Below are 13,943 nucleotides of genomic sequence, written 5' to 3'. Positions count from 1 at the left end.
ATATTTAATAGAATAAAAATACATGTTATTAGCTTAAACTCTGTTAATATTAACAAGACTTAAAAAAAAATAAATTGCTTAATATAATGAAAATATATAGGACTTATGGTGAAGAAACTGCAGTCTTAATAGTCTGGTTTTAATTTTGTTATTTTGTTTAGAGGAAGTAAATCCAGTCAAACTTATTACTGTGACAAAAACAAAACAAACAAAAAAAAAAACCTATCATCTAATATATTCATAGTCAGTAAGAGTTATTAGAAAAGCCTAATGTTAATAACAACAAAATAAATCTGAAATCCTGCTGTAAATTTTTCCTGTCATTAACCAAAAAAATGTAAAGGACATGATAATGTTCCAAAGTAGTAGATGCTGTTCTGCAAGGTTGCCTTTTTTTGTTTATTTGTTTAAATAATTTATTAAGCCATCTCCATTAATGGGAGCAGAAGCTCTCTCTACCTCTGCTGAACAATGCTTCAGGCATTAGCATTCTTCAGAATTCTGCTAAGGCATTAGAGGTCAATCCAAAGGAAGCACTGACTGCTGTACTATCAGGTCTTACCCTTTGGGTAATCTCTCAGGTACCGGCCAGATCCCAGAAGAAAGAACCACAGACATGCATAGATACCCCACATCAGACAATCAGGAATTTGTACAGCCTGGGAGAAGGAGCAAATCCTTCTTGTCAGATCGTCCCATTCCCATCATCCTTATGTCTTTTACGTTGCAGGAGATCTTCCACACAAAAAATAACAGTTTGAGTCTTCTGCATACTGCATGGTTGGGATCACAGTCCTTCGTATGTAGGTGCATATATCTCTGTGTTTTTAAATCAGGATGAAGGATTAGTGATTTTAGCAGTCACAAGTTTACCTTGTATGGAATGAGTAATACCTGTGCAAACAAATTATATTTTGCTCCTTTGGAGAAAATGGACCATTGTGCAGAATTAATTGACAGGGAAGCAGTGGCTGCAGACACACGTACTCTAACGATGGGCCAGAATCTAGCAAGAGAAGCTCTTAAACTTTTCATGAGTCTTATAAATCTTGCATAAGGATTTTCGTAAAACACGCTAGACAATATAGGAAATAAAATGTGCTGCAGCAGAATTATCAGCCCTTCCAAACTGTCAGTTCTGCCTGTTGACAAATTCCAGTGCTTTCTCCCCCTTGTCTATTTAAAGATTTTGTTCACATGGTTATCAGACCCTGCAGTCAGCTCCATCTTCTGCTTTGCATTTCTCATTATGAACTGAGTATCTTATCAAAAGCCATTGTCAGTTCAGGAAATGCATTGTTTTTATTCAGTTTTAACATCAATTTTGCTGCCTCATTGAGCAGGCAGAACTGCAGGATAGCCCAGCAGAGGGGGAGCTTTGTCCTGCAATTTACTTAAGCCTCAGCTGTTTGGAGGAGGAGGAACGTGGCAGGAACATGGAGCAGCAGGAGGCACATTGGGTTTAACCTCTTCACTCCAGGCTGAATGGTTAATACTGCTGAGGTGGGAAAGCAGGACAGCACTTTCGCTACTGGCACCACAAATTATAGATTCTGAGCACCATTTCACCCTGACTTTGAGAGGTGCAGGTTTGTTCCATGTGGTGCTGCCCCCCCCGTCTGTGCTCTGCTGCTCTGCCACCCAGGGGCTGGAAGGGGCTTCTCACACCTGATGCTGTGTTTGGTGGGGAAAGGGCATGCTGGGGCAGGCATCTGGATGCATCTCTGAACCTCTATCGACAGGCAGAGGGAATATAGAAAGATGGGGAGCAAACAAGGCTAAAAGGTCCCTTTGCCCCAAAACCCTAAAAAAAGCTGAGAAGGGGCAGAGGGATGTGGATTAGTCCCTCAGATGTTCAGAAGTTAAAGCTTCATTTTGCACTTGGGTGCATGTGACCCAAACACCAGGGGTAAGACAGGGGTAATGCTTTTGCATCACGTAAATATTAGCACTGCTCTATATCTTTGGGATACCAAAATCTGAATAAATATTTCCTTTATATATATACTTATATATGTATATGTAAAGCAGAAGCAAAATGCTGATGCTGAGGCAGTTGAAGGAAAATCACAAAACAGTAGTCACGCTGACTCCAGAGGAAACTGCAGCACACAGTGGAGGATAGCTGGGACTGACCTAGGCTGTCAGCCGATCTGCAAGAGACAGCACACAGTTCAGTCAGGAGCTGAATGGAGGCTGCCTTGTTGCTTCGAGCCGTGTTTGGTGAAGCACTAATAAAGTAATGGATTACTCAGGACTATTCTGCCACACCTTCCTTTATTCTTTCTCCTGCTCAGTCTTCTGCACATGTAAAGGAACCCACAATCCAGAGAGAACAGTATCATGGTGCCACTTTTTCAAGGGTTTTATGAATTTCATGAGTGTCCCAGGCAGAAGGTGCTGGATAAGGTAAGCATCTCCTTACTGCCCTGTGGACTGATGGCCTTTACATGAGCCACATCAGGTCACATCAGTTGCGTCTAGAATTGGTTCTGCTCTCCTCCCATGAGCTGGAATTTTTGCACTGTTTCCTCCACAGCATACATTTTTTTAGTTTTACTGCCTAAATTGATGCATTATGATAAATCTTTAGATTTAATATTTGCATAAATGATGACAGCATTTCTTTTCTGTTTGGCCATATTGAACTTCCGTATTGTATTTAAACTATATTTGCTCTTTTCACATCCAGCTATCTGAAATGATCCTATGCCATTATTTGCCACACTGTCTTTTCCAGCTTAGAAAAGATGGAAGCATCTGAGATCTGTCTGCATCTACAGTCAGGATGTGACTGACTGAACACACATAGATCCCAAAATGTGCATCTCAGAAAGAAAACTGTGGTTTAAACTTAATGAGCCTGAAAGGAAATAAATGACCAAACACATAAGAAACTCATGCTCAAACGCAATACGTATTTAATCATAACAATAATCTTGAGCATTATAGGACGGGAAAATAGAGCTAATATTTACAAACAGAGCTAAAGGAGAAATTCAGATTGAAAGGACTTGGAACCTGCCTACATTTCAGTAGTTAAAATAGCTATTGTTTTGGAAAGAGGTGTCAGATCAGTAATTAAAAATGCTGCCAATCTTCATTTTGTATTAGGAATAAGGTTTAAGGTTTGACTTTGTGTAAAACTGTTCAGGATAACCAGCCAACACTCTTCCCTGGAGCATTTAAGTTTTTCTTAGGTCTTGGTGTGAGGCCTGACTCTTCATAATTTTCTCAGTGTCAAGCCATGAGAAGTTCATAGCTTCAGGTGACATGGCTGCAACCATTAAACCTCTGTTTTAATTTGACAATTGCTTTTTAGAATGCTTGATAAATCTATTGCTGGGGAAATTTGGAGTATGAGCTGTGGATCAAAATTAGGAAGACTGTTATTTGAGCTGAAGTAGCTGAAGACAGTGTGTACTGCTGGGATGTGAACTAGCTTTGTAAAATCACATCACCAGGTGGTACAAGTGAAGAAAATCTGTGAAGAAAATCAGAGTTATTATGGTCATATTGTTCCTTTTCTCTCCCTCTGGCTTATTAGCTATTCTCAATTTATTAAAAAAGTTTTCCTGCCAAGTTATTCTTTTTTCTGCCTTGGAGATGAATGCACTGTTCCTTATTTTTGGCATTCAATTCCTTCTTAAACAGTTTAATCACTGAAAGCAGTAGTGGTTAAACATCTTGGAGCTACACATACTTTGAGTTCCAAACTCCTGACTGACATTCAATAACTTAATGTAATTGCAACTGAAGATCACTTACTGTTCTTTGCAGGCATCAGTAAATTAGGAAATTACTAACTGGAGTTAGGAAATTACTAACTATAAGTAAAGGTTACTGGCCTTTCCCAGTTTTAAACCTTGTTTTCAGTTGCTTTTGACTTGCTGGACCTCAGAAATAAAATTTCAAGCTGCAACTACTTCCAGAAGTAGATCTAGGAAAAAATGTTTGTACATTATGATAAAGAGTTTAAGATTCAGGAAGAAACCTATTAATGTCCTTACTTGACAAAGTATTGTACTGGGAAATCAGACTCTAACCATAAAAAATTTCTGGACCACAGTGACCTAGTTCAGAAAATAAATAAGGTTTTTCCTTTGGAAGCTCATGCTGGGAATATAGTCTTGTCCCCTTGATAGTGATGGCAAGATTGACCTGTGGCTAGTACACTATTTATTTATTTTTTAATATCACAGCTTTATGACTCTAGACTTGGACAGGATAATGCACAGTCCCCACAGCTTTTCTGCTTTCAGTGGTTCTTGTTGTTTATAAGGCAAAGCTCCTGAGTCAAGCAGAGATCTGAAGGGCAGTGTTATGGCACAGAATGTGAAACTCACTGTAATTGGAGTCATATCTGGGGCTCACATAAGGGGCAAAAATGCTTTCATGCTTTATGCCAGAAGATCAGCTCCTAGGAAACCTGACAACTTCAAAGGTGTTGGTGTGAAGTTGCTGAACTTCACACACAATGTTAGATAAAGTTCACTATTCTAGACAACAGTGCATATAACTCCATTTTTGTCATCCATTTGTACTTGTTATTTAGATAGCTGTCTCTAACATTATTAAAGTATAGGTGCATGTACAAGTGATTTTTAGAAAGCCTTAAAATCCCTTGCACCAGAAGTAACAAATTTTAAAACATTTGTATATAAATATACATAATAAATGTATATAAATAGTGTACATTGCCATGAGTACTTCAGCACTGCTTTCTTTTCTTTTTTTTCTTTCTTTTTTTTTCTTTCTTTCTTTCTCTCTTTCTCTCTTTTCTCTCTTTCTCTCTTTTTCTTTCTCTCTCTTTCTCTCTCTCTCTCTCTCTTTCTTTCTTTCTTTCTTTCTTTTTCTTTCTTTCTTACTTCTAGACAGCTTGTAACCATCATAAACAAGAGGAGTCTGAGAGGAACATGAGATTGTTGTTCCTTTCAGAAGTATGTTGGGATTGTTGATGGCTACAAAGTGCATGGGAGTTCATCTTAACATTTGTGCAGAGCATTTCTTGCGGCACTATGGAAAAAATAGGAATGGACAACATAGCTCTCCTGAGATACATAAACTCCAAATTTAACACCATTTGAAATTCACGTGCAGTGGGGTAATGTTCTGAAACAGCTTCAAAGCCAGTCACCCTTGCAAGTGTTGAATACCTGCAGCCCCTTTTCTCCTTGTTTGATTTCCTGTTTTTTAATTAATGTGCACTCTGTGCCCTTTCATTTCAACATCTCTAATAAATACCATTCCATGAAACAAACTTTTAAAAATTCCTGACCTCTCCTTATAACTGTATTCCACTTACAGGAGGAAAGAGAAAAGGAATATAAACCTCAATGTTTTTAATGGCTTCCAGCTAAATGCTTTCCTTTTACTAACAGCTGAACCCAGCCTTCACTCTTAGCTATTATCTCCCGCTTCCTCATATGTCTAAACCATATGTCCACACAATTCTATAATTCTATATCTAGCATAACAGAGCTAAAGTTTTTGTCTGGTGACATGGATTAAGTTGCTGTGAATAATGCTTTCACCTGAGCTGTTCTAGCCTGCTTTGTTGCCCAGAATTTTGCTTTCTATTGCATACAGTGCAGATTGGTCTTTTATCGCGGTCCCTATTGTTTGGCAGGTTGTTGGTTTTGTTGTTCTTATTTTAATGGGCATTTTAATGGCAAAACTGCTGTAGGAAAACATTTCAGAGGAAATGAATTAATTAGTAGAGATATTGTTCCACACAGAAAATGGTATGAGCTGTTGCCTCAGAGAACATTACTTGCTTTTTCATGTCTGCTGAGAGGGCATATTTACTTAGAAGATGTTCAGACTCCTGCTTTAAAACATGATAAAAATGATGGAGCCATTCTTTACATCTGTGAGGCAATCTACATTTTAAACAGCTGAAAGCATAATTGCTCAAGATACATTTAAAAGTTGTAATCACATGCAAGGCTTTTGAACAAATTTATGCTTTTCTAACTTCTGGTCACTGACTTCAGTTAGAGGATATAAAGCTCATGGAATATTGATCGCTAACACATCAGTAACTAATAATTGCATATAACTACTTTTTTTTTTTTTTTTTTTTTTGGTCAGCATTTAAATACAGGTAGGTTTTCAAAGGGCATAAGAGCATGATTTAATGTGTTAAATTAGCAAAAGGATTATCACTGAATTCAAGCATCAGGAGATCAAGCTGACTATGGAGAATCAAATCTATGCTCAGATAAATGAGAGCTAAGAAAGAGATTTCATGAGTGAACTATGAAAATTTACAGAAATAAATGATCTTACAAAGCTGCACTAGAGAGCTGCATTGAGAGGTTTGCAGATTAATTTTAGCAGCACGTCAGCTGGCTTACTGGAACAAATCCCTGTCCTTAAAGCAAAGCACCTCCCTTCAAAGTCCACTGAATTCAATGTATGGATTACTTCTGGGTAGGAATGGGTACCTCTAAGAAGTCTGTAATATCTAACACAGTTCATGGTTTTCACTCATGAACGAGAAGAATCAATTCTTAAAAAGTAACCCTGGGAGCACTTCTGTGTCAGTGCTCATGGTCATCAAGTAGAGCACTGAGCCTGAAATGCATGAGTGTTTTATAGTATTCCTGGTCTTATAAATGTAGATGAGAATTTGAATGATTTTAGGGTTAAAAAAGGTAGTCATGGACACCTCCAAATGGCTTAGGATTTGGTATTAATGAGATCTATGTATGGAGAAACCACCTAGTAGTTGCAGATGTAGACTCAGTAGCCAAAGTGCTTGATGCTCCTAGCAGGACTTGTAAGATAAAAAACTTCTACTGAGCAGTGGTTAAATGATTCTGCTGTTATATGAAAAAAATACAATATGATTAAAAGGCTTGCTATTTGATTGCAAAAGACAATATAGTTTTCAGCAGAATAATGTCTTCAGGAGATCTAATTTCATAGTTTAAGACCAGGAAAAAAGGCTCCCACTGAAGTCTTTGTTGGTGAATGTTTTAATCCTTTGTCAAGGCAGGAATGTGTCACAGCTCCGTGACCAAATACTCTTCTGTATTAGAAAATTATGAAGGATGTATTTTTTTAAAAAAGTGAAGCAAACAACATTAGTAAGATTTAGGCAACAATTAACTAGGAGCTAGACACCCACTCTCATTTGTTAAATTTTTGCACATGACACAACATGTCAGTTAACATACTTATTGTACATTTTGAGAATGTAAATACTGAGTCAACATATGCATAGTTAATAAACATGGATTATGTTAAAAAGTCAAAATTACATTTGTAATCAATTTATTTGGAATACATACTTTGAATGCTTATATGTATGAATGTACATGCACTTGGTAGACATGAGTGACATTTCATTGTTTTATCATAGTCCCATTTGATAAACATTAACTTTTAAAGATCGATTACTTCTATTATGTCTGTAATATTGCTCTTTTCAGTCTGGGACTAAAAATATTTCCTGAAGTCAGGTAAATTCAGCATGGATTGGTACTGGAAATATGTGTCATGACTTCCTACATCGTACACCATATTTGCACAGGAGCTTCTTTATTGATACATAACTCCGGTTCACTTTACAGTTTCTAATGTGGCTGGAAATATGTCAGCAGATTTTAAAGATTTTAATCAATACATTACATATTCATAACAGCCTCTACCTTTTATTTCAGGAAAATAAGCTATATCAGTAAATGGGGACGGCAGGAGTTTACTTGTGCTGAAGTCTGCTGAACACAGCCATGTTCATCAATAATCACCTCCTCAGCACCTTAGCCAAGAAAGATATAGTACTTATTTATTAAAACATTTGTTCTTTGCCAGAAGTGAAAACTGAGTGGTTCTTGTGAAAGGGGAAGCACTCACTGTCACCTGTCAAGGCAACATAGACGTAGTACAGACAACCTCCTTTTTCACTACTGTATGTCAGAGCTGCTTTTTTGGAAGTCCCAGACATCAGACAAAATAATCTTTTACTTCCTTAGTCACAGGACACAATCTCTGAAGCCATGTCGCTGCATGGTAACGTGTATGATCTTCTGTATGATGACAAGCTGCCAGCATATAATGCATTTTTCCAGATAAACCGCCTAAACTAGCATTTCTTTTCAATATTTTTCAGCAGCAGTTACCTCTTACAGCAACAGACTTGGAACAATTTGCATCTTCTTACTAAGCTCTTTGCCACATAGTCTGTGTCAGCAGCAGTTTGGATTGCCTGAAAGTTATTGAAGGAGAAAAAGCTTTCTTACCTAACCGAACTGCTGCCAGCATCAAGGTCTTGTGCTGTCACTGCACCGATAATGGTCCCCACAGGAGTATCCTCATAAACCTCCATCGTGTACATAGGCTTGCTGAAAACTGGAGGTTCATCCATGTCCAACACATTTATCTTCACAGTAGCGGTGTCTTTGAATGGACCCACTGAGTGAAATCGATGGTCAAGATGGAGATTGGAGGCCTCAACTTTGAAGGTGTATGCTTTTTTTGTTTCAAAGTCTAATGGCTGTGGAAAGAACAAAAGCTAAATATAAGACTTGACTAAAAATTAAACATTGCAAAATTGCTTTGGTAGAATTAATCTGACATAATTTAAGATGTCTTCAATGTAAACTTCCGCTCCTGAGCAGTCACTGGAGAGGAATGGACAATTTTAATAAACCTCAAGCTAAGGTGGTTTCTGAAATAGGCCAGGTGAATCATGTCCAGGAAACAACTGTTTATCTGCATTAAAAAATTCAGGATGATTGACATGGATGTGAACAGTTACACTGTAGATGTCTGAAACTGACTACCGTTCACCTCTTGCAAATTAGCTCTGTCACAACTCCCATGCACAGCCAATCAACCATCTCCAGCTGGTCTAGGTCATTAAACAGAAGGTTTGCACTGCTTTTAGCAAGGAAAGCTTTCAGAGAAATATGACAATGATAGAAAGGAGCCCAAATGGAAACTCTGATATATACTGATGGGTCAAACCAAAGCTTAGGTATGGCTTGCAACGTGAATTCAAACCTGATCAGGTTTTCTTAATAAATAGTTATCTTGAGTGAACTGCTATCCACTAGATATATTTGAGCAGTACATATGTAGAAAATGCCGACTTTGCCTTCTGATCCTAGGTGTAATTTGTAACATTTTGAAAGTATCATAACAGCATTTGTACCTTTCTGATTTCTGATGGAAATTTCTGCAGATAGTTTTCACGTGGGTTTGTGTCAATGTACATCAATTTAGTAACTTTGGTTTTAGAAAAGTAATAATCTCAAAACCATAATGAAGTCATATTTAGTTGAAAAGACACAGAAGCTTTATTTTCTGTCGAAAAAAGATTTTGCTGCATTGTGGTTTTCACGTTTTTAATTTTAGTGAGGGATCTTTTCGTGATGTCTGGGCAATACTGCCACCTAGTGGCTCCTCTCTATAATTGTCGAGTTAGAAATTTTCAGGCGGGAAGGATATGCTATCTGGAAAACAGAGCAGGATCACCAGTGTAGGAACAAGAATATGTTAATGTCTGTCATTTTTTTCTCCCCCAGCCATCATTACCACAGTGTTTCCAGTCATTTGTCACAGCTAGTACAGATTTAAGTTATGCTATTTTCTGTCCTTATCACAGCAGGACATAATTGGCCAGATGCCTGGCTAGTGTGAGTTGAAGCAGCTCCATTAAAATCAATGGAGTTACCTTGATTTACATTAGCTGAACAGCTAGCATAATGGTTTAAAATCCTTATGAAAAACATTATAATTTTAATAGACTACATAGCCAGTCTTTTCTGAGCTGGGGATTTAAAATTAGACAGCCAAGTCTATATGCCCTAGAAATAATCAAGCTTGAAAGCCAAGTGCTACTAACCAATCCACTACCAAATAGAGCCATCCTTCTACAGACTAAATTCCCAGTAAAAGCCAGTATGAGTTGCAGCTTCATGACCGGACTGACAACAAGAAGATGCAGCTAAGGCTGAGAAGATACAGACAAAATAAAATGTGGAAGATCTTGTGCCCCAGTGATGAAACTCTAAGCTATTGCCTTTGCTACAAAAGGGTATGCTGCTTCACTATCCAAGTTGTTGTCATACTCTCCTTTGAGTTTCTATACTACTCATGTTCATTGTTATGCTTTGCCAAAAAAACTCCCCTAGAGTGAGCAACCAAACCAAGCCAAACCCTTCTCTATCAGATTATATAAAGTGCAACAACTTTTCAAAAAATACTTGAGGGAGGGGGAAAAATCCTGGAGCTTCAGTTTGGAGTGGAAAAAGTCTAAATAATTATGAGGGCTAAGCTATAGATAAAGATTAACACAAAAAGCAAGAAATCTAAGCTCCCAATTAAGTATTAATTCTACCTGATGCCTTGTATGCTTTGTCCATATACTCCCAAATTGCATTAAGAAAATGACTTTTCTGATCTATGAGTGTATTTGCAGATAGATGTGCAAGCAGCAAGAGCCATAATACATGCAGTCCTTGCAGGCAGTTACTCTTAGAGGCAGAAATACTAGATCATGGTCCTTGCAAGTACCCAATACACAACTTCCATGATGTAAGGGGAACAGGGTCCTTGTCTGGGTATGGACAGAAAGGATTAGGATTTCAGGCAAGTCTGGGCATCGGTGTGCTCAAGCTGGCATATTTTACAGCACAGAAACCCAGAAAACTGATTAAGTGTCTGCGTTACTTCTCTCTCTCCAGCACTATGGGGCACTGCTATAGTATATTTTGGAAAAGCCAGATTGACCCTAAGAAGGGAAAATGTTTTCTACTGTAGCCTCAGAGCAACCAATTCTCTCTTTCTGTACTTCTATGGACAGATAAATATAGCTAGAGCTTAAACAGTAAGCAAAGCACAGATGGCACTCAGAATAAGAAGAGACAGGATGAAAGTGCTGAGCTATCATCAGAGCAAGGAATCAGTGACAGACTCCCACAAAATAGCAGGATGTAGCCTTTTAACATACATGAGGCTAAACTGCAGCTCAAGTGTGTGTGGAAAGGTGGGAAGATTACAAACAGTAAACCTAGGATATAATTTCAAAATGAAAATGTTTGTACAACATATGTCATGCAGTAAAGCAGTATGGTTTACAAGGGTTGCATCTGTGGGGAGACCATATCCTGATCTGTTCTGTTCCCAGTTTTGCATTGTTGAGCCATACGGACAGCTACTGACAGTCTCAAATTTTGGCATGTGTATGATATGCTTGGAGTTTGCCTGAAAACAAAAAATGGAAAGTCTGCCTAGCTCTCAGAAAACAGAACAAAACAAAATAAACAAAAAATAAAACTCCACATTTTTATTTATTTATATTTTTATTTGTATTTCTATTTTTATTTTTATTTTTTTTAGTTTTAAAGATGCTAGAATACCATTAAATTTATTTATTTATTTATTATTATTATTTTTTTTAATAGATACCACTGAGATCTGTGAAGGAAATGAGTGGTTGACACGACATTTTATCTGATACTGCCCAGTCATATTTTGATTTAAAATCTGGAATGCTGTTAAGGGTACAAACCCAGTACAATGTTAGTAAGAATGTCCCATTCTTAAAAAAATAAAATAAAATAATAATAACAATAATAAAAAAAAGTCTCCAAGGTTACTGAAACTTCTTTCAACCAATCAGATTTCAATGGAATAACCTCATATAATTTTTTTTGTTTGCTTGTTTTTAAATAAAAATTTAACACAAAACCCACAAAACAATAGAAATACTCATTTCTTCTATAAAAATGATTATATTCAGAAACTAAAATTTGATAAGGCTTTTATTTTAGAAAATGTATTTTTTTTTCTGCAGTAAACAGCAGTATGGTTAAAAGTAAGGGAGCTTTTTATTAGCTATGTACCATTCAACAATTATATGCATCCTTCTAATTGATATTCTAAGTGCCAGTGTCAGAATAGATGTCATTGGCCCCTCTACTAGCTCTTATCTTCCTTTTCTATGCTGAGTTTATTAGCTGCTCTGTACAGTTTTACAGTAAAGTGCTATCAGTTTATACATAGCTGTGTGCAGCAAAGGAAATCCACAAATCCCCAAATCAAATAATACATAAAGACAAATCACTTTCTCCTGCAACTTAGGAAGTACCATGAACATGTGTATTTAGTATGACGAGAAAATCACACAGAGCTCTGGTTTAGAAATAAATTTATTTTGAAACATTACTGTTGTCCATACTCAATACAAAAGTGAAGAAATGCTGATACATAACTGTATTTATTATTTGATTTGTGGGTTTTATATATATTTTGTATTTTATATCCATAGATTAGATTAGATTAGATATAGATAGATGATAGAGATAGAGATAGAGATAGAGATAGAGATAGAGATAGAGATAGATAGAGATAGAGATAGAGATAGAGATAGAGATAGAGATAGAGATAGAGATAGAGATAGAGATGATAGAGATAGAGAGAACTGAAACAGAAAAATGGGCTGAAAGATAAAGTAAGTTCTGTTGGGAAGCACATTTAGGGCAAGAAAAGAACTATCCTGACAGTTTAGTCACAAAAATAAATAAATAAATAAAATAAAATCATAAAAAGGCAGGAGTGGAAACTCCACAAATTTCTTTTTTGTTTTTGTTTTTGTTTTTGTTTTTGTTTTTGTTTGTTTGTTTGTTTGTTTATCCACACATAAGAGACAACAATGCTGTTTGCGATACATACATTCATGACCCATACCTACACCAATGGAAAAGCCATAGTTTGGGGTAAGACTGTAAGCCCCAGGACCTATGGATAGTTACGGGCAGCAGGACACTGTTCTGTGCTGAGAGGAAATACATGTTAACTTAGGCTTGTCTTCATACCACAGAATCACAGAATCACAGAATTTCTAGGTTGGAAGAGACCTCAAGATCATCGAGTCCAACCTCTGACCTAACACTAGCAGTCCCCACTAAACCATATCCCTAAGCTCTACATCTAAACGTCTTTTAAAGACCTCCAGGGATGGTGACTCCACCACTTCCCTGGGCAGCCAGCAACAACTCTGTCTCATGTTTGTCAAAAAATCTGGCAATGCTTTCCCCTTGAAGATGGGCTGAGCTCCTACATATTTGTGAAATGCAGGCAACCAGATTGCTCACTGTGCATTGATGCATTTCAGTAATTGTATTTCTGTAATGGGTTTTAGTATTAGCATTAAATAGTACATAGTTGGCACTATAGAGCATAGTCAATTAAAGGAGGCTCCAGATAAAACAGAAACGTTCATTAATTTCAGAGTTGAGAATACAGAATAAAAAAATAAGTTCTGTAGACCAAATCTGATGTGCAGCAAGTGCTGCAGCTTTGATCAAGTCTGAAGTGAGTGCTTCAAGATTGGATGGGAAGTGGGGGAAATATATGTATATTATTTAACTGGAGAAGGGAAGAAGTCGACCAATGTCAGGGTCTCTCCTGTTTTCTCCTTGAGGAGGAGTTGAAGTGACATATTTAGAGTATAGCACATAGGCAAAAAAAATGCTTCCAGTTATTCATGACAATCTGGCAAACAATTTTTGCTGAAAATGAGTAGCATGGAGAGGGACAAAGGTGTTTTCCTTGAGTAAGACTCTATAATGAATGTTCTCGTTATATATTTTTAAATTTGTGAGTAAAAGAAGCACATTGTGAGTAGGAGGTACTTCTTATCATCAAGGTGAGAGGTGTGCACAGTTTGCCTTGGATATCTGTAGCTCAGACAATGACAGTGGAAAATAATTTTGATATTATGAATTGTTTCATTTGATTTTTTTTTTCTTTACTGGAGAGATCTGAGGAAATATCTGTATTTCCAGATAAGAAAACACAGAGCCAATGTCCTCTGTCTCTTTTTCAAGAGAGGGATCAGTTTGTTTTTCAAGTATGGAAGAGGATGGAGGAAGAGGAAGGTATGATACAGCAAGAACATGATAATGTAAACTGTATACATTTTATAG

The 13,943-nt window shown here is 37.0% G+C and overlaps 1 protein-coding gene across 5 annotated transcripts in view; it reads right to left on the bottom strand.

Annotated features, from left to right (window-relative positions):
* Positions 1-13,943, bottom strand: part of CDH12 (cadherin 12) — a 577,613-nt gene that overhangs the window by 30,688 nt on the left and 532,982 nt on the right. For all 5 annotated transcript variants that reach the window (XM_027451645.3, XM_027451640.3, XM_038175085.2 and 2 more), the window contains one exon: positions 8,250-8,503. In XM_027451645.3, the coding sequence (XP_027307446.1) occupies positions 8,250-8,503 (254 nt within the window). The remainder of the gene's footprint in view (positions 1-8,249; positions 8,504-13,943) is intronic.

The sequence above is a fragment of the Anas platyrhynchos genome, chromosome 2 (genome assembly GCF_047663525.1).
Source record: "Anas platyrhynchos isolate ZD024472 breed Pekin duck chromosome 2, IASCAAS_PekinDuck_T2T, whole genome shotgun sequence".
In the NCBI taxonomy this organism is placed as follows: Eukaryota; Metazoa; Chordata; class Aves; order Anseriformes; family Anatidae; genus Anas; species Anas platyrhynchos.
This window is presented reverse-complemented; position numbering and strand designations above follow the sequence as displayed.